Below are 21459 nucleotides of genomic sequence, written 5' to 3'. Positions count from 1 at the left end.
GACCTTCATTTAAGTAAAAAAAAAAAAAAGTGGGCTCTTTATAGAAAAAAGGTTGGGCACCTCCCTGCTATAGAACCTAATAAAACCCCTAAATTGATTTTATTTGATTTTGTATGTAAAAAGATCGGTGGCTCGGTAATCGCCGTGTTCCTTGTCACATCAGCTCGGCGATCGGTTGGTCTAGTCTGCGATCTCTTGGTTCGCGTAGCGAGCCACTCGGGCTTTATCCCGTACAGAGGCGTTTCTCCGAGTCCATCAGAAGGAGAGGCGCAGGGAGAGCCGCGGTCCTCACTTCAGTTACACACTTGCTGCTGATTTCGCCTTATTGATCGGTACGAGTTCTGATCGACGCGCGGACGGCTTTTGTCTATTTTTTTGGGGGGTTTTGTGAGTTTTTTTGGGAAAGACTTTCGCTCTCTCTCTCTCTTTTTTTTTTTCTATCTCTCTCTCTTCCATTGCGCATGTTCTCTCTGTCTCTTCTCTAAAAACGCCTCTGCGCCCGAGTCACAACAATCAACCAAAAGAAATATAAGATATTTCTAAATACCTCTGTATATCATACCTGAAGCTTCAGAGCAGGACATCTACATCCTACCCAAGAGTTCAGCGCACTGCCCTGTGTTTATTTTGTAAGAACATTGTCTGGCTAATACACGAGCTGCATCTCGGATAAACATGGACGAACACACAAACAACAGGAGAGCGTTTTGTCCTAGAATAGAAATATAACGTGATATACACGACATAGGATTAGATCATATACACTCCTTCGGTTTTCTTTTCCCACGGAACTAAAGCTAGCAGCTAGCAAAACTCGCAGTTTCTACGCTCGTTTAGCCAGGCTAGTCGCTAATTAGCCAGTTAGCGCGAGCCCGTGGTGGAGTAGCAATTGAATAATGTCACTTTTTTATTTGTAGTTTTTTAAAAACTAGACGTGGTAGAGCTATTAGGTCCTTTTGCACTCTTTCTCAGGGTTATGATGAAGGACTTTGGGCGGTTTGGGAGTTAAGCGAAAGGCGGCCAACGTCAGCAGGCGACGTATAACGTTTTCAGTTAGCATAACAGTCGGGAGTTAGCATAGCACGAGTGGGAGCGCGCACGGCAGAGGAGCGAGCAGCGAGCCGGAGATGCCATGGTGGCTTTAGCCCGCCGCTTGGACCTTGTGGCGGAGCTGCTGCTTGCCGCTGCTGCCTCGTCTTGCGTGAATGTGAAGCTCGCCGGGCCCGTGGCCGCTGTTCCTGCGTGGATGAAGCAGTAGGGGTTTGGAGCTGGTTGCCTGGCTCAGCTTGAAACGCCATGCAGGCGGCCCAGTGCCAGTACGATTTCTTCAGCGAGGAGAACGCGCCCAAATGGAAGGGACTGCTGGTGCCGTCCCTCAACAAGGTAAGCTGTCTGAATATCTCCTGAGCTCATATACTGCATAAATCTCAGGGTTTTACATGTTTCTTATCAGGAGAGGAGAGGAGAAGGGAGGAGAGGAGTGGACAGGACAGGAGAGGACAGAAGATGAGAGGAGAAGAGAGGAGAGGAGTGGACATAAGATTAGAGGAGTTTAAAGGAAAGGAGAGGACAGAAGAGGAGAGGAGTGGAATGGAATGGACATGAGTGGAGAGGAGAAGAGTGGTATGGAATTGACATGAGAGGAGAGGTGGTTCTCTAGAACTAGGCTTGGAAACCATCCCGCTTCCAATACACAGTTTTTTTTTTTCTCCAAGGCATATCCCATATTTTCCTACTGTAGACAGCGTGATAGTGATATCGTGTGTCCTACAATATGTGCAGGATTATGGTTGGGATCTTCCATGCACAGATGTCTTCTAATTCACTCTCTTTATTTACCTGCTCCATCTATCTCTTCCCATCTCATCATGCAGATTTTTTAGTTTATGGTTCTGTTTGTTTAAGACCTGATTTGCTGTTTACATTGTATTTCTTGGGTTGAAATGTTTTAGTGCAAGGCCCAGTGTTAGATCTGTGGATCTCATATTCATTAGTATTGTTCTTAAGATGAAGAATTCAGAGGCAGTGGATGTCTGGGTTTGACACTTTGGTCGATGGAGAATGAATGTGAGAACATAGAAACGTTCACATTTTTGCATTTTGTGCACACACAACAGTATATGTAACATACCAGGATCTGATTGGTGCAATCGGGGTTTTTTGTTTTATTTGTTGCTTAGCACTGCTAATAAATTTGGAACCAACAGGAAAATTCAAGTGTTTGGACGCGAGATACACAGTCAGATATCTTTCATCTTTTGCACCTCATTTGAATGTGGGCTGTATTGAATGTGGAAAAATTTCAATCTGACTCGTTTATACCTCGTGACTTTCAGAAGTTGGGGACAAAATGATTCACCATGCAAATTCATTGTTTGGCCCGTACCTGGTTTGTTCACGTATCCTCACTGTTCTGATCCTAGGGTGGCACTTTGCGAATTATTGACACGTCAGAGATCAGCGAATCATGCGATATACTGTACTGATCTTACACACTGACATCGATATCTTCCATTAAAGCTAAAGACTATTTATGTTCAAAGACATTTATCATATCCCTCATCACATATTCAGCTGATTGGGTTGGAAAATGATCTAAACACCGATCTGATACGATTGAGCGGTTTTACTCGTCTGTGTATTGTCTATGCGTTTTTTGCTTTGAAATATTTACAGTAGGCTAACCTGTTGCTAAAATGTCTCACTATGACTATTTTTCTCCATGTTCTATCCATTTGCCATTCCTACCTGCTAACATTGTCAATTTCACCCAATCACACACCAGTTACAAACCGTCTAGCACGCGATTAAAAAAATCTTCTTGTTAGACATATTGAGATTTTACATAAGTATTTTGTAAAATAATTAGACGGTACAGATTCAAGATGATTACGCATTCAGGACAGATTACAATCACGAAAGGCGTGCGATTTAATAAATCATCATTCATGCTTGTGCGAAAATCATGCTCCCGCAAACGAAAACAAGCGCTCTGTGGAACAGTCCCGATTTAAAGACGAGATGAAACATGTTTACTTTTACTGCTTTGCAATTTAAACAGTGTCTGTTCTTCAGTGTGTTTAAGGCGATACATATGCATCATCTCGCAATTAGAATGCTCAATAGCTTTGCAGCTCACTTTTCCGAGGGCCCTGGTAATGTTTTAATAAAACTATATCGAAGATCTGGATGCAAACTTGGAATTCCAACGAGTACAAGTCACAGAAAACGCTCTCTCAACTCGTCCGCACTGGAACATTTTCAACTCTCAGTTCCTTCCCTGTTCACAAAGTGATGTCATACAAAAGGGCAAATATTTTCTAACTATGTTTTTTGCCCAGCAGAGTTTTAAGACTGAAGGTATTCTTAGCCTGTGACCTAATGAAACAGTATCACGGTGTCTTTTTTTGATACAGACCTCGAAACTGTTGTTAGTCACTTCTGACAAGGGCGTTACTGTAAATGTAAACATGGCCGCTCACACTGAACTGTCCCTTCTCTGCTTCTGAAGTTTCTAGGAGGTTTTATTTTTATTTTTTTATTAAAACATCGAGACATGTACGTGGTTATAGCTGTAACGCTGATGATACTGAGTTTGCGATGTCTGTTATCAATATTAATGTGATCAGTCGCATAGTTAGCTTGCTTTTTGGTAACACTACTTGCTATTGTTAGGGAGCGCAGTTTAACTTTTTCGCTCACCGAGCAACTAATTCTCCACAACCCTCCAGTTGTCTATATACGTTGATATTTCTTAGTATGCAGGGTCTTGTAGGAAAAGTTGATGTGGTTTAGGAAAGAACAAAACACACCAGTGACTGGTTGTTGATTTTTCCTGGAACAGGACTGGGAAATTTGAAGTTCAATACAGGTAGACCCCAACTTATGACGTAGATAGGGACCGTAAAACCGGTCGTAAGTTGAGAAGAGTGACTACTCTATGGTGTGTTCCGACGCAGACATAAAGACGCACTGTAAAGACATACATTTTTTTTTACATAGTACAAATAAAGTAAATAAAAATTTTTATATATAAAATAAAATATATATACAGTATATATATCTAACAAAAATGTTTGTATTTTACATTAAAAAAAAAAAATTTCTAGTCGGAGGTGACTGTCGTATCTCCGAAATATCACAAGTTGAGTGGTCGTAGGTCGGGGTCTGACTGTATAGGAAAACAGAAGCAGTAGCTTAAAGCTTTTTATGAGGCTCACTGAGCACAGTGTCCGTAAGATGAGCAAGGGCATGTTTTCACAATCCCATGTCATTCTTTTTATTGGTGGCTATTAGATGAGTGTTGTAGCACTCCGAGAATGTAATTAAAAAAAATCTGTACCAAACCACTCAGAACTCTGCTTTGTTTGAAAATCCGTCACTGAAAAACTTTACCGCTGGCTTTATTTATCCTACAGGCCACATCCAATATTGTGCACTTAACACCCAATAGTCATCCTTTTGGGTTTCAACCGTAGCTTATGACTCCAGCTTCTGATTCTGTGTGGAGGAAGACATGCTCACACTCAGTTTCTCATCTCCATGTTCTGTCACTCCGAATCCATAGCAACAGCAGGGTCCGGGTGCTTCAAAAACGACTCGAGCGCAGAGCCGAATTCAAATTCATATGTAGGACTTCACTTCAGCAGTTTTTCAAAAAGCTTGCTCGGAGCTTTAAAAAAAAAAGTCTGTGCATATGCATGCCGTTGTAGTACACAGTGCAAGCCTTACAACCATCATGGTTATAGAAGAATGGTGTGTGGATGATGCTTTCTGTCTCTTTTAGACCACTCAACCCCTTGTCTGTAGTGTCTTTAGTTTAGACATGAGTGATAATTGATTAGTTTGTGTTACTTTAAACAGCAAGGACACGGGTTGCGAATGAAATATGGACAGGTCCTAACGTTCGACCCAGGGTTTAGTGGTTCTGTGCTGGCTCGGCTGATCGTATTGCATCTGATCAGGCGTTTGCTAATTGTTATCGTAACGTTGGTCAGTGCAACATGATCCCCAATATTGCAAAGTGCAGCACTCATATTACACTGATGTCTGATTAGAGACTTTTGTAAGTGGTGCTTACAGTATAGCAGGCTCCTAATGCATCACATGAGGACAATGCAAATGTTTTTTTTTTTTTTTTTTTGGGTGAGAGGCAAATATGTAGAAGCAGTAAAGATCACAATATTTGGACGTACGAATATAACGGATGATCAGCTGGAAGTACACCCAAACATCCATAGGGTAAAAAGTTGTTTCCTACGAGACCCTGGAGTATAAGAAATATCGGTGTGTGTATATAGACAGCTTGAGCGTTGTGGAGAACAAGATGCTTAATCAGCGGAAAACTACACTGGACTTGCTAAAGACATACTTGAGCACCCTGTCACCTTCATGGAAGGGCGCTTTTACTTATGCACCGTTTGATATGGGTGCTACGGCGTAACCTAATTCTCGAATCTGTTCAACACCCTAATACACCCTGAATAATAACAGCTGTGCATCATGTAACCCTGCAAAACCACATGTCCTATTTATCATGTTTTGTCTGCTTGACAGATTCATACAAATTTGTGTATCAGAGCAGTTAAAATTTGGTGCGTTAAGTACAATTCTCTCACACTGACCACTAGATGTTCAACACGGCACCTCGTGGCAAAGAAAACTCTGAGGATTCGAGATTTAGAATTGTTGCTCTCCACAAAGATAGTTTAGGTTATTAAAAGATCATTAACACACTGAAACTGAGTTACAGTACAGTGACCAGAGTCATACAACAGACGGGGTCCACTCGGAACAGACCTCGCGAGGGTCCATAAAAAAAAAAAAAGGGCTGCAGCTATCTACCGATTATTCCAACGAATAATTTGTGTAATCAGATAAGAAGTACTTTTTCTTTATTAAAGAACAATACTGAATATACAAGGAAATAAGACGGGTCTCTTAAAATGAACAAGTTATTTGTTTCCTTTTTAGAAAAATTAACATTTTTGTTGCTGAAACTACATCCAAGAATATCTGAAAAATAAACCCATTTAATATATTTAATAGCAATTGTACATACAAAATGCACTGTATGGAGTTTTCTTTGTTTTAGTGTGAAATTATCCCTAATTTTGGAAACTATTTTTTTTTGGCCTGAATCTTCTCCTTACCCCTCGCTGTTTTCTCTCCGTTCCTCTAGATTCTTCAGCGTCTTCTGTGTTGTATTGAAGCCCGTTTCCGCCACATAAAAAAAAGTTTGCTTAAATCCAACTTTTTTTTCCCTCGCAATTGCATCTTTATTTCTGCTAAACATCCAACATTCTGGTGCATCCATGTTGTCGGCCTGAAGTTTGAAGCTGTTGGTGTGTGAACGAGGCTCCTCTGCTTCATCTGTCTTGTTCCTTCTGCTCCAGAGCTGATTGTTAGACAGAGTTTTCTCCAGGGATCGGAAGCTTAGTTTTATACCATGTGATTTTATTGATTGTAGTCTGTTTCATTTTCAATGTGTAAAACTTTCTGGCACTACAGGAAGGGTGACGCTGCCCGATTGTGAGAAATAAAGTTGGAATTGCGAGAAATAGTCGGAGCTTTTTGATGCGGCGGAAACGGACTCCCATAGTGTTTACCTGTCCAGAGTGCTCCAAAGTTTAGTGGGTGTTGAATCAGAAATAATGGTCCGTGGGGAAACACAGTGATCCATGTGCAAATAAATAGACTAAACGAAGTATAGGCAAATCTATTATGCATTTTTGTATTTTAATTGCTCGAGTTACTCGAGGAATTGTTTCAGCCCTACAAAGAAATCGAGTCCTTGTGCTGTGCATCAGGTGCAGAAGCTGCTTCAAAAAACAGATGCATGAGTGCTGCCAGCACTGCTTTAGAGGTTGCAGAAGCGGATGAGCCGCTTGTCGGTGCTAAGATCATACGCCGCACACTGCAACAAGTCGGTTTGCATGCTGTCGTCCCAGAAGGAAGACTCCTCTAAAGATGCCTCACAAGAAAACCCACAAACAGTTTGCTGAGAATTTGTCTAAGAGCATGAATTACTGGAACCTTGTCCTGTGGTCTGATGAGACAAAAGATAAACTTGTTCGGCTCAGATGGTATCCAGGATGTGTGGCGACACACTGGTTAGGAGTACCAAGAACATTGTCGTTGCATAGAGGTGCTGGCATCATGGTCTGGGGCTGCATGAGTGCTGCTGGTACTGGGGAGCTGTGGTTTGTTGAGGGCAACACGGATTCCAACATGTACTGTGACATTTTGAAGCGGCCATGTATGTCTCCAGACCTGTACCCTATTGGGCAAATCTGGGGCTCCTCAAGCGGAAGGTGGAGAAGCGCATTCAGCAGCTCCGCAATGTCATTATGGAGGAGTGGAAGAGAATCCCAGCAACAGCATGTGCAGCTCTGCTGAATTCCATGGCCAGGAGAATTAAGGCAGTGATGGATAACAATGGTGCTTATATAAAATATTGACACTTTGGACACAATTGTGATCTGTTCACTTAGGGTGTACTCACTTTTGTTGCCATATATTTCAACAATAATTGCTGTTTGTTATTTAGAGGACAGTAAATCTGTACTGCTGTACAAGCTGCACACTGACTACTCTCAAGTATATCCAAGTTTAATTTCTATAGTATTGTCCCTTGATGGTGTCCTATTGAACGTGTCCTATTGAACATGCTTTGGGTGAATTTGAATGCTGACTGCTCCCCTCACTTTCCATCAGTACCTGACTTCACTAATCCCCTTGTAGCTGAATGAGCACAGATCTAAATAAGCACACTACAAAATCTAGTGGAACACCTTCCAAGAAGAGTGGAAGTTATTGTAACAGCAGATGGGGAGATGTTTGAGCTTTTGTTCATACGGTATTATTATTTCCTCCCCAAAACATTTTAATAATTACAAATGAAATGTCACTGAATATATGCCATTGATTTGACATAATATTTGCAAAACCTAATCTTAACCTTTCTCTTAATGGACAAGATAAGTATCGTTGGACTCTGTTTCATCGGTTTTGCCGACTGTTTGCTAGTCATGTCGTAATACGCATTGTGTGTCGTAGAAATGTATTGTGAGCTCATGGTTTTGTCAAAATACCCAGCCCTAAGTAATAAGGCATCGGTACGTTCTGTGCACTTTGTATAAACATCAAAAGATCAAATTGTTATTGGAATAACAAACAATTAAATGTTCGGATAGAGTTTAGTTTTTTGCTACAATAATAAAGTTATGCAAATGCTGCTATGCAGGGGTGGGCTCTGGGAGAATTTAGGGTGTGCCTGATTTGCATATTTGGATTGTCTGAATATGGTTCTGAAATGATCATTGTCTTATGAGTGTTTATGGGGTCCTGAGGTGATATTTAACAATAATATATATTAGAAGATATCATAAGAATTATTGCAGATGTCACAGACTTCATATTGATATTAGCCGACTTCTGACATGTTTGTAATTGTAATACTTCTTGATTCAAAGGCGGTCCCTCGCCCTGTTTGTGTCTCCTCCGAGCTCCTCTCTGTTCGCGGTCGTGTTACTGGCCGTGTGAGAGAGAGCGCTCAGTGCCAGCATGTGTTAAGTACTGCACACTTTTCACTTTTTGACACGGCTTTGCTCGGAAGTCACGGCCCTGAGTGCAGTATGCATTGGTAACAACGGGCGTGATACAGACAGATTGCACTTTCTGCTGTTAATGTGCTTTTATGGACACTCCACCTTGAGAAGGATATCTATAGGGGCTTATTTAGATAATTTCTTATTTAGTAGTTACTGATGCAATAGTGACTTTTCTGTACTTCTTGCTAAATCGATTTAGTTTCATTGTATGTTTACAGCAAAAGCTTTCACTTGTACAGGAATCGTCTTTTTGTATATTTGGAAAAAGAGATGGCGGGTTTTCTCGTATACATTTTTTTGGTGTTTAGGGGATTAAGCACAGCAAGTGCTTTACTTTACAACCGAAATATTATGTCAGGATTCTCAAAGGCATTTCTCCAGTACCCAATATGTACATTAAACAATATATGGACAAAAGTATTGGGACACTTGACTTTTTAGCCACATGTTGTTCTTCCCCAAACTGGAGGCAAAGAATTGTATAGGATGTCTTTGGATGTTGTAGAATTTAACTTTCCCATCACTTAAACTAGGAGACCCAAACCTGCTCCCGCTTGAGAATGTCTGTGCACAAAGCCAGCTCCATAAAGATATGGTTTACATGAGTTAAGGTGGAATACTTTCAGTGGCCTGCTATAGATCTCTGATCTCAACCCAGCTGAACACTTGGATGAATTGGAACGCTGACTGCACCCCATGCATCCTTACCACACATCAGTACCTGACTTTTCTAACACCCCTGTGGCTGATAAACACAAATGTTCACAAGCACACTCTAAAATCTAGTGGAACACCTACCCAGAAGAGTGGCGGTTATTATAACCGCAATTGGGAACTAAATGTGGAATGGGATGTACAAAAATCACATATTAATCTTATGGTCAGGTGTCCACAAAGCTTGGTTCATCAGCTTACATTTGCTGTATACTGTGGCAAACATCTGGTTATATTGATACATATTAATATTAATACATGTGCAAGCTGACATTTATTTTTCCGATAAAATCATTTTAAATCTGGTATGCAGTCGAAAGATTTTGAGTGTTAATTTGAATAATAAGATATGCAATATAATTGGTAAGAAATTCAATAGTCTTTCCAGATGTTGCCTACAATATAAAACTTCTGTGACCTGTTTTTATCCAGCTTTCCCAAAGGGGCTGGTATTTCTGGACTTGACTATAGATTGTATCTTGAGTTTTGCATGTATAGTGTAGTGAAAGTGGCAGCAGACTGGCTGTTTGCAAAGACATTAATAAAATGTGCAAACTGTCAGAACGCTGTGATTGGTCAGTTCAAATCAGGAGATGTAGCTGATGATTCAATAAAACGGAGGCAGTTAAAACCAGAACAAATCAAGTATTTCTGGTCTTCTGGCTCTCGGACATGATGTCCCAAAGTATTTTTCTGTAACAGATGAAACCGTTAGTCTGTTCAAGCCCCAGGAGCAGCGGCACGATGGAGCAGTGTGAAAGAAGGCACAAGCTCTTGTTCTTGCATTTATGCATGCTGAGGAGCGAGGTGCCATCGTGGCCCACAGGAATGTGAGGAATGAAGTGGTGGGCATAACAGCCAAGCCATCCCTACCATCATGTGGCCAGTTTCTGGAGATGTTTGTATGATGGTAATGGGGGCTGTTTGAAGTATCTTTGCATTTAGAAAGAGCTAGAGTTTCTCTTCTTCCCCGGCTTAAAAAAAAAAATCTGGTCCTAGACGTATATAAAGACGATCTCCCAGCGAGAGATGTCAGGACACACCCTCCCTCCCCTTTGCTTGTCGGTTTTGGCGCCAGTTCACGTGGCTTCTAACATGGTTCCACAGGCTGGGAATGTGCTGGCGTAGCAAGCTGGAGAGTGTGTTGGTGTTGGAGTGCTCTACATCAGCACCAGGTTGGCAGGCCTCCCGCTATTCTTGTTGCACAATACAACCACAACAAAGTTTCAGATGGGATTATTATATCCTCTTAATACTTGGGGTTTTTGTGGCCCAGAATCTGTAAACTCTTAGAAGTGCAACAAAAGTTCATGCCCTTGTTTTGCTTTTGTTGTCTTCTTTTGTCTTTGATGTTGCATCCTGGCATCTGTTTATGTTTGCCTACGCTATGAGAACAAAACTATTGGGATACCTATTTTCAGCCATTTGTGGTTCTTCCACAAACTGTTACCACAAACTGGGATTCACACGATTATATACAGTGCATCCGGAAAGTATTAACAGTGCTTCCCTTTTTAATATTTTTTTTTGGTACTGCCTTATTCCGAAATAGATTAAATTAATTATTTTCCTATAATTTCTACAAACAATACTCCATAAAGACACCCTGAAAGAAGTTTGTTTAAAATTAAACAGCCTTTGTTAAATACTTTATTAAAGCACATTTGGAACCAATTACAGCTTCAAGACCTTTTGAGAATGATGCTACAAGGTTGGCACACCTATTTTTGGGCAGTTTCTCCTATTTTTCTTTGCAGAACCTCTCAAGCTTCATCAGGTGGATTGGGAGTGTTTTGTGCACAGCCATTTTCAGATCTCTCCAGAAATGTTCAATCGGGTTCAAGTCTGGGCTCTGGCTGGGCCACTCAAGGACATTGAAGGAGTCGTCCAGTAGCCACTTCTTCGTTATCTTGGCTATGTGCTTAGGGTCGTTGTCCTGTTGGAAGATGAACTGTAGCCCCAGTCTGAGGTCCAGAGCGCTCTGAAACAGGCTTTAATCAAGAAGTCTCTGTACATGCACTCTGCTGCATTCATCTTCCCTGAAATTGTAACCTAGTCTCTCAGTTCTTGCTGCTTAAAAACATCCCCACAGCATGATTCTTCCACCACCATGCTTCACTGTAGGGATAGTATTGGCCAGGTGATGAGCGGTACCTGGTTTCCTTCAGACATGACGCTTGGCATTCAGGCCAAAGAGTTGGTTTTATGCGCTGTTAACTTATCTAGACAGGTGTGTGCACCTTTCCAAATCATGTCCAATTAACTGAATTTACCACAGGTGGACCCCAATCAAGTTGTAAAAACATCTCAAGGATGATCAGTGGAAACAGGATGTACCTGAGCTCAAGTTTAAGTGTCATGGCAAAGGCTGTACTAGATTTTTTTTTTTATTCTTTATTTTTAATGCATTTGAAAAGATTTCAAACAAACTGCTTTCACAGTGTCATTATGGGGGGTGTTTGTAGAATTTTAAGGAAAAGAATAAATTTAAGACCATTTTAAAGTAAAGCTGTAACATAACAAATTGTGGGGAAAAATGTAGCGCTGTGAATACTTTCCGGATGCACTGTAGGATTTCTTGGATGTCTCTAAAATTTCCCTTCACTTGAACTAGTAGATACAAACCTGTTTGAGCATAACAATGCCCGTGTGCAAAAAGCTCTGTGAAGATCTGGTTTACCTGGGTTGGAGTGGAAGATCCTGAGTGGCCTGCTATAGAGCTCTGACCTCAACCCTCCTTAGCCTACATCAGTACCTGACTATGCTAACGCCCTTGTGCCTGAATGAGCAAAAAATCTCCAACATGCTCCAACATATAGTGGAACAGTTTCCTAAAAGAGTGGAGGTTATTATAACAGCAAATGGGGACTTAATGTGGAATAGTATGTTTAAAAAGCACATACCAATCTTATGGTCAGGTGTCCGCAAGATTTTGTTTAAATAGTGTATTTGTTTAATATTTAGTCACACCAGTGTGGAACAGTCATTGTGCGTCATGAGATGAGAGCATGGCTTGTAAATACAAGACACGCCAGAGGAAAGTAGTATGGCTGTCTGACAATACAATATGTTTTGCCTTGAAGCCTCACTCATTTAGATTTAAGTGTAATATTTGTACAATATTCTCTCCATATAAATGAACGAAACTTGAAACTCAGCTTGTGTTCCTGTACATACTACAGAAATAAGAGGTTGATTAGATAATTTTTTTTTGTAGACTTTTTTGACTATTAGATGTGTAAATGGAAATTGAGTTTTTCTAAAGTAACAGTTTATACAGGGATTTTGCATGGCACAAGTTAAACACTGTTGATATGGTTGATAGCGATTCAGAAATGAAGTAAGATTTTTTTGCAAGGAGTCTCCAGTGTCAGCTCTTTATAACCGATTTATTTATTTATTTATTTTAAACATACTTTAGGAGTGAAGAGATTTTGTGGTTGCTTTTTAATGTGACATGTCTGTTTACCTTTTTTAAAGTGTTTGAGTTTGACTGCTTAAAGCTGCTACAACATGAGTGATAATGAACTAATTTGCATTTTGCGTTCAACATCGAAGGTAATTGAAAAAATTTACAAATAGATCTATTATATTGGAATGTAGTAAAAAAAGATACGTGATATGTATATATTTTTTTTCGTAGTTACAAAAAGTTGTATTATAATAGTCATTACAGTAACTCCCTTTTTATTAAACAACACTTAGGAGCAAAATAAAATGCTTTGTATAACTGCAAGCATTAATAAGTCATTTCACGTTAGCTTGTGCTAAAACAGTAAATGTTCTTTTCGGAGCGCTGATTTGTTGTTGTAGCTAACCCCCAAATTCCTGTAAATTATCTCAGTCCCTGAAGTTGCTGCGTGTTTTGCTCATGTTTTTGCTGACCTGGACTACCCCCTCTCACTTTTGCATAAGTGCACAGCAGCCCTGTCATGCTGAACCAGCTGCATCCCACTGCCTTAGACACGCTGTTGTACTGGCTTGTGGCTGCATGCAGGTCAGTGCTGGCTACCATGCCTGAGAACTCAATTCCTCACATAGTTTTAGCTCTGGCATGTTTGGACCCAGCAGCGTGCAAACACACCCACCTCCAAAGGTTAGACAGTGATATTTCTGCCAAATGATTGATGAGCTGATTATACTGGAATCTGAAATGCAGAAATATTCAGAAACCCATCCCTAAAGGATTTCAGGTCTAAAAACTCAAGAGACTGAGGCCATGCCTTTAACTGGAATTATTAGTTATAGAAGCTACACCTCTTTCACTGAAACTGACGGGCATCGTAGTGGCTTCCTTAAATCTGGTGGTTACGTGGGCCACATCTCCTTTGTCTGATTTTTAAACTGGTAGGCATACAAACTTACCATCTTCATTAAAACTTTTTCTATTTTTGACCATCACTGACCAAGGTCACAATTGACTGTATAAGACTGTAGAAAGGACATGACTCATAATCTTGCACTCCGGCTCTCATGGTAGTTCTCTCTCTCCAGTGTTTTGTATTGTTTTACGATTTATAATCATACTCTTGATATCACCCAAATGAGGATAGTTCCCTTTTTGAGTCTGGTTCCTCTCAAGGTTTCTTCCTCACAACAACTAAGGGAGTTTTTCCTTGTCACTGTCGCCCCAGGCTGCTTATCAGGGATAAACACACATCATTCACTTTTTAATTCTTAAATTATGTAAATCTGCTTTGAGACAATGTCTATTGTGTAAAGTGCTATAGAAATAAACTTGAACAGTTCCTTACTTAAGGCTAACAGGCACAGAGGCCACACCTCATTTATAAGAACAGCCAGCAATGCCAGTCGGCCTCCATGGCATACTTTTTGGCTGATATGTGATGATTCCTTTGGGATATAAGGTTTTTTTTTAATTGTATTAATGATGCAGGCATGCTTGACTCCTCAGTCTGCAGATTTTGAGTACAAGGTATGAACTAGGGGTGAAAAACTTTTCATTTGATGTAATTAGCCTTGATTCCTTTTAGTCAGAGAATTTTGCCTGCATGAGCAGTCTAAAGTGGGAATGAATGCGCAGGTAAAGTAAGCGTAGGCTAGTGGCAGGAACATAAAGCGTGTGACAATGTTTTTTTTTTCTCTCCCCTATACTGTTATCTGTGCTTTCTCTTCAGTATGCACCACCTTGAACTCCCTCAATTGAACAAATGCAATTTAGATGCAAGGATGAATAGAAGTGGGCTGATGATTGCAATAGGTGGCCTTCTCTGGAAACAAACTGTTTGTTTCAGTGGCAGAAACTCCCACGGTAGTGGCCTTGCTGTCAGTGTTTACGCTGAGGTAAAAATGCTGATGAAGCGCTTCTTTTTTTCAACTGAACTAAGATAGCCGATTATTTTCCGTGACATACAGAGCGAGAGGGATTAAAAACAGGAGTGAGGTCATTTCTTTTTATTGGCTTATTGAGGTTGCAGACGCTCCTATGTATCTTGTGTATTTTGAGCAAGAGTGGAAAACTTAATGATGATTACCCAAGGAATCTCCCTTACCACTTGTGTTGTAAACCGGCAAATATATTCAGTTTATAGACGTCATTTTTGGCCCCCCAAACACACACACACGCGCACACACACACTCGTGCAAAAGAAAGGAGTGAAACTTTGCCTTTCTCACAAGCTTTGCAGAGAAAGAGCGACATAGTGAAAAGTGAGAAGGCAGGATAAAGAGATGCTGTTAAATTGCTTAGTCATGTTATGACACGAGGCCATGGCCAGACTGAGAAAAAAATGGAGAGAGGGAGAGAGAAAGGAGCTTTGGTGATGCTGAGACGTTACACACCATGGTTCGTTTTGAGCTCGGAAAGTTCAGCTGCCCCCTGGGGAGGAAAAAAAACGCAACGAAAGCTCACTTGTTTCTAATTAATGTGAGAAACTTCGCTGAAGTGAAACTGGTGGTGTCATGCCATCATGTGACTCACCACACTGTGTTATGTCACATTGTTTTCTGCTGTTCACATACTGTTCACATACTGTTCAAATGCTGTTCACAGGCCGAGTGTTCAGAAACTGCACACACCCAACTTATCTTTAATCCTGTTAATCGATGTTGTGGTTTTACTAAACCTTGTAGTTATTTATTCCACAGCGCTATCAAATTCTCAAACCGAATTGGTAGAGGATTGCACTCACTATAGTATAATATCGTTACTATAGTAGCAACTCATTTACCCGGACTGAGAATAGAATAGCCTTTATTTGTCACATATACATTACAGCACAGTGAAATTTTTTCTTCGCATATCCCAGCTTGCTTAGAAGCTGGGGTCAGAGCGCAGGGTCAGCCATGATACGGAGCCCCTGAAGCATAGAGGGTTAAGGGCCTTGCTCAAGGGGCCAAGAGTGGCAGCGTGGCGATTCCCGGGGCTTGAACCCCCGACCTTCCGATCAGTAACCCAGCGCCTTAACCACTGGAGCTACCACTCCCCACTTGTATGGCAGAACATCTGCATAATCATAAAATTCACTTTTGCCAAATTAAAAGATTATAGAATCTTCAATATGATTATGTAGTTTACTTTTGCTACAGTGATTATTTTAAGTTTATGAAAGGAGACTCCTGTGTCAGTGTTTTGCTATGGTCAGTTGGTGCATGTTTGTCTTTGAAAGGTTCATGATTAAAACATGAACCAAGAAGTCTCATGAACATTCCACAGGCTAAAATGCAACTATAAATGGATAAAACCTGATGTTCTATTCTGTCCTTCTTTAATAAATGGGCAAAAGTAAAAGCCGCGGTGTTCAAGGAAACAAAACATTTGAGGATGTGCATTATTGGAAAAGAATTCGTGTTTGAGTAGCATTTCCTTGAACTCCTGAATCAAGTGTTTTACTGTGAACTATTTCCTTTTTTATTGTGCTGTAATTTTTAAGTCCATGTAAATGTCCATCTTATTTTTCCTAAGCAGAAACTGGGTAGAAGTTGTAAGAAAAGGAAAGATATCAGCTATCATTTTTTTAAATCAGAGCATCAGAACATACTGTTCATATGAGCTCTTGAATAATCTGATCGCAGTAAATGTGCATGAAGACACGTTTGGTGGTTTAGCTCTTGCATTATTAATTGTGTGTTTATTGTAGGTGCTAAATCAGGTACATCCCAAGCTGTCATCTCAGGAAGAGGCTCTGCAGTACATCGAGGAGCTGATTCTGCTGCTACTGAGCATGCTCTGTCAGGCCCAACCTCGCACCGTGCAGGATGTGGAGGTAAACTTACACACACACTCGCACGTACACACGCAGTTAAAAATGCAAACGCGCATATTTTCAAGCTTGATTTTTTGCGATTTATCCACTGTGCAGTACTTAAACCTTGTAATGTACTTTCACCTATTAACAGCACTGTGATTTTTCTGATTGGTCAGAAAGTGTTGATTGATTAATCTTTTTAACAGCAGCTTTAACAGTGGTTAGGCCTCTGACCTCACAGGGTTATAATCCCTATTGTTTCTATAGTAATGGCAAGTGGAGGGTAAAATGTGAAAATATAAATATGCTTGATAAAGTTTATGAAATTACAGTGGAACCCACTTATCTCGACCTCGGTTAACTCGACAACCCTATTAAGTCGATGTTTTTGAAGTGGAACCGCCAAATTCTCGCTTTGTCTAAGCATTTTTTAATCGGTTATGTTGACTTTTTTATGTCGGCGAACCCTGATATCTCGAGCACAAGGGGGGGAAAATTTGCCATTTAACGTCAGTTATCTCGATCGGCACTGTGCAGCCGCAGAAGAACTCGCGAAAGTGGCGGAAAAATCAACCCTTACAGCTGCTACAGGTGTTGTATTGTATACTGGTGAATCTTTGCTGTTAGTTAGTGCACATATGCCTTTTGTTGTTAAATGTTATGCGATGAACGGGAGGCGCTTGGTAGGAGAAAAGCGCAGCCGTTGAGAGAGTGCCGGTGGGAAGGCACGTACTGGGATACGCATGAGCGATAACGACCGCCGTGAACCAACATATACCAACAATAACGGACGGTGAGAGTGTGGAAGTTTAAATAGGAGTTGGTGATGATGCTAAACGAGCACCATATGTGCGCGATTGAAGCCGGGAGCTTCAGAGAAAGCGGCCGAGAAAGCACCTGCCACGCCCCCTTCGGATTCCTGACAGTTAAAAAACATGTACATTTTTATAGCATGCCTTCATCAAACAAATCGCGGCAACGCTGTTGTGTAAAAAAACCTCCAAAAACACGTGCATGCACATTCTCATTACGCACATCATGTACGTAAAGAAATTTCAAGCACGCTAATATATTGCCGCCATATTGATTTTCGTTTATCTCGATCATCGGTTATCTCGATGCTTTTTGGCAACCCTCTAGGACATCGACATAACCGGGTTCCACTGTAGTTTAAATAAATAAAAAGTAATTTTTATAACTACATTTTTTTTTATGATTTTTTACTTCCAGAAATGTATTTTTACCTTAAATCACTTTTTTTTTTTTATCAGTTTTCCAATTAATTTAGTGTAATTGTTGATCTCTAAAGAGGTTCTATTTCCTCCAGTGTTGGTGCTTTCTGGCTTCTCAAAAAAAATAAAAAATAAAAAATGGAAGGTGAGGAAATGGCTGTTTATAGCTGCCCTAAGGTGTCTTCTTTTTTTTTTTTTTTTTTTTTTTTCAGCATAAATAAGCGTAGCCATGAATGGATAGAACGTGTGATTGATTTTTTTTTTTTTTGTTTGTTTGTTCTTTTAAATTGAAACAAATATAATTGCAGTCATATCCTAGGAATTAAACTTTTAAAAATTGTTTTAGGAGCTTAAATTGATGCACATATTGATGCACAGTTTTTGATTGTTTTCTTATAAGACCACACCCTTGAAGTACACTTTATGGAAACCAGTATTGGGACAGACTTTATTAGGCATATGTGGTTCGTCCACGTGTATTTTTGTCCACATAGATATCGACTGATCTGGGATTGTTTGCTCATTGACCCATTTCTCAACTTTTTCTGTGCTTTTTTGTGTTTATGGTCCATCTTCGCGTGCAGACGCCTTGCGTGAGCTGCAAAGGTGCTTTATTTTTGGTGCTTCGACATGTCCTACGTCACAAGATCTCATTCATCTTTCATTCCTTTTTGGCCACTCGTATCCTATGTTCCTTTTATTCTTCTCCTTTTGCCTTGATCACCCATTCCCTTCTTTTCTTTCATCTACCTCTCACAAGATGAGTCAGCTTCATTCACCTGTTCACATGCGTCTCTCTCTGTGCTCCTGGGTTAGTTCTAGAAGGATGTACAACTTCAGATTTGAACCTACATATTTGTGTCATCATGACTGCTTTAACACTTTTTATTCTGTGTCTGTCATTCTTTGTCTCATTGCTTCTTTTCTGTGGTTTTGCCAGGAGCGAGTCCAAAAGAGTTTCCCTCACCCCATTGATAAGTGGGCCATCGCGGACGCCCAGGCGGCCATTGAGAAGAGGAAGAGGAGGAACCCTCTCGCGCTGCCCGTGGACAAGATTCACCCACTTTTGAAGGTGCAGCGCTTTTGGATTTTTTTCTAACTTTCCATAATATTTTATCCCAGAAGGTCTCTGTTGTTCAGGGTGGACATGTCATAAATTTAGCAACACCACCAGGCATGTTGTTGTCAAAGAATATTTTTGGTTGTTCCAAAATCATGATTATTCAGGCTGAAAAGTGATAGTGTAGCAGGTGCTAAAACTCGAGTCAGAAAAGCATGCATAATATTACTGTCAATACAATCTGCAAAATAAGAAGCGTTATGAAGAAAATGAACACAACTGACCTGAGTATCACAAGCATCTGGACTAGTCAGATACTTTAGATGTGAATACATGTAAATATTGTTATTTAGATACTGCAAAAAGAATATATATATTAATATATATGTTAATTAATTAATTAATATATGTTAATTCATGTAGTTATCTGAATGTAGAGAGATACTGATGTAATTGATGCCCAGAATGCAGGGCTAGCATTTTTCTTATATATATATATATATATATATATATATATATATATATATATATATATATATATATATATATATATATATATATCTTTTTTTTTTTTTTTTATATAGGATGGATTGTAAGTAAAAAAACATCACTTAAAATTCTGCAAATTGTTTTTATTCTTACTTATATGTTTGCAGTGTAAATGGAAAACCTGGCTTTGCCGATTGATTTCTTGTTTTTTTTGTTTTTCTTTTGTAACAGAATTAATATTGGATGAATGTTGCAAAGTTGTTATTTGCAACGAAAGAATTACGTCGTGCCTTTTCTACATGCAATAATATTTCACCATAGTATGCTTTAATTTTGAATTACTTTGGAGGTGACCTCTGCTGGAATGATGATTATTTTAGAAAATGACATTGTTGCATAATTTATTGCAGTATGTACATTATATTGTCCACCCATAAGCACTGAAACTCCGAGTGGCAAGAACATCTTTTCATTCTTCATACTATTGTACTACAAATACACAGCTAGCAAGGTTCTCTCCTTGAATATTATCTGACTCACTGTTCTTATATGATAATTCAGTAGATTATATTGCAATTGAACAGATACACCGTAGGCAAGTATATAATAACGCTGAACACCCATAAAAATCTGGCATTCTCTTCATTCTCCAGCTGTTTATCCAAACTCCAGATGTGACCTCCATAACAAAACGGACTCATCTTTAACGGTTTGCGTGGGACTTTCCATGTTAGCACTCCACCATATCAACCAGCAGAGGGAGACGTAATTTAGCCTCAATGGTGACTAAGCATAAATCCTGTAAGCTGGTGTTGTGAAGCTGCTTTTGCTGCCGATTGCATGGCAGGAAAGAATGTAGCGGGGTGGAGAAGCCTGCATTGGCCTGAAACAATCGGTTTTTTTTTTTTTTTTTTTTTTTTTGGTACCATTTATGAAACTCAGTGTGGAAAGTTTTCATGTGTAATCATGTCCTTAAACATGCTGATAGGGATAACAAGCATGCTCTCTCTGACCCTGTTCTCTATTGCAGGAGGTACTAGGCTACAAAATAGACCACCAGGTGTCTGTGTACATTGTGGCGGTGTTGGAATACATCTCGGCAGACATCCTGAAGCTGGCTGGAAACTATGTACGAAATATACGGCACTATGAGATCTCGCAGCAAGACATCAGCGTGGCCATGTGTGCTGATAAGGTACACTACGTCTGTGGGTGTGGAAAATCGTGTGCGTGTTTTATATATATATATATATATATATATATATATATATATATATATATATATATATATATATATATATAAATAAATAAATATGTTTGTGTGTATACGGTGTCATAGTGTGTGTGTGTGTGTGTGTATGTATGTATGTATGTATATATATATATATATATATATATAAAATGTATATATAATGTATGTGTGTTTGTGCGTGTGTATACGGTGTCCTATACCACAGCAATTTGTAAAAAAATTAACAACATAGTCAATCCATTCCATTATATTATTATTTAAATAAATATCTCCATACAAAAAATATCTGCAAATCATGAGTTAAATGCAAAGTTTAAAAGGTCATTTAATGTACAAGACATGTAGTATGTTTTTGTTATTTGACAAGTAACATATTAAAATAAGCACATTTTTATAAACCTGTGATTTGCAGCTAAATTGTTGTCGGCTGCAAGTATTGAACAAGATTTAAATTGAACAGTGTATTTTTCTTCAACCTCTTGGTCGCAGGTGTTGATGGACATGTTCCATCAGGATGAGGAGGACATCAGTGGCTTCCCCCTCATGGACGAGGAGCCGTTAGCATTTGAGGCGGCGACCTACTACGACCTGGTGAAAGCATTCATGGCTGAGGTGCGTCAGTACCTGAGAGACCTGAACCTTATCATAAAGGTGTTCCGCGAGCCATTCGCCACCAACATCATGCTCTTCTCGCACCACGTGAGTCCGTGCTTGATCACGAGTTGTTCCATGCTTTCCATGGAAATAAAAAGTCTCAGCTAGAGGTGAACTAATATATGATGTGATGCGATATTAAATATATAATTTTATGTTGTGTTCTATTCTATTCTATTCTATTCTATTCTATTATTTTACTATGATTGCCAAAGGTAGTCAACATACTTCATTTAAT

General features: G+C 39.7%; 1 protein-coding gene across 2 annotated transcripts in view; it reads left to right on the top strand.

The window, feature by feature from the left end:
- Window positions 1-200: 200 nt before the first annotated feature.
- The window catches only part of sos1 (son of sevenless homolog 1 (Drosophila)), a 41968-nt gene continuing 20709 nt past the window's right edge, over window positions 201-21459 (top strand). Inside the window, exons 1-5 of one of the 2 annotated variants that reach the window (XM_046858124.1) lie at window positions 201-1383; window positions 16427-16552; window positions 18707-18838; window positions 20346-20510; window positions 21057-21266. In XM_046858124.1, coding sequence (XP_046714080.1) covers window positions 1297-1383; window positions 16427-16552; window positions 18707-18838; window positions 20346-20510; window positions 21057-21266 — 720 coding nt within the window. In that variant the 5' untranslated portion in view covers window positions 201-1296. The remainder of the gene's footprint in view (window positions 1384-16426; window positions 16553-18706; window positions 18839-20345; window positions 20511-21056; window positions 21267-21459) is intronic. The other variant, XM_046858125.1, reaches the window with a different exon arrangement.

This window comes from Silurus meridionalis, chromosome 9, assembly GCF_014805685.1.
Source record: "Silurus meridionalis isolate SWU-2019-XX chromosome 9, ASM1480568v1, whole genome shotgun sequence".
Taxonomy (NCBI): Eukaryota; Metazoa; Chordata; class Actinopteri; order Siluriformes; family Siluridae; genus Silurus; species Silurus meridionalis.
The sequence above is the reverse complement of the archived record's forward strand: the minus strand, read 5'-3'. Positions and strand labels throughout refer to the sequence as shown.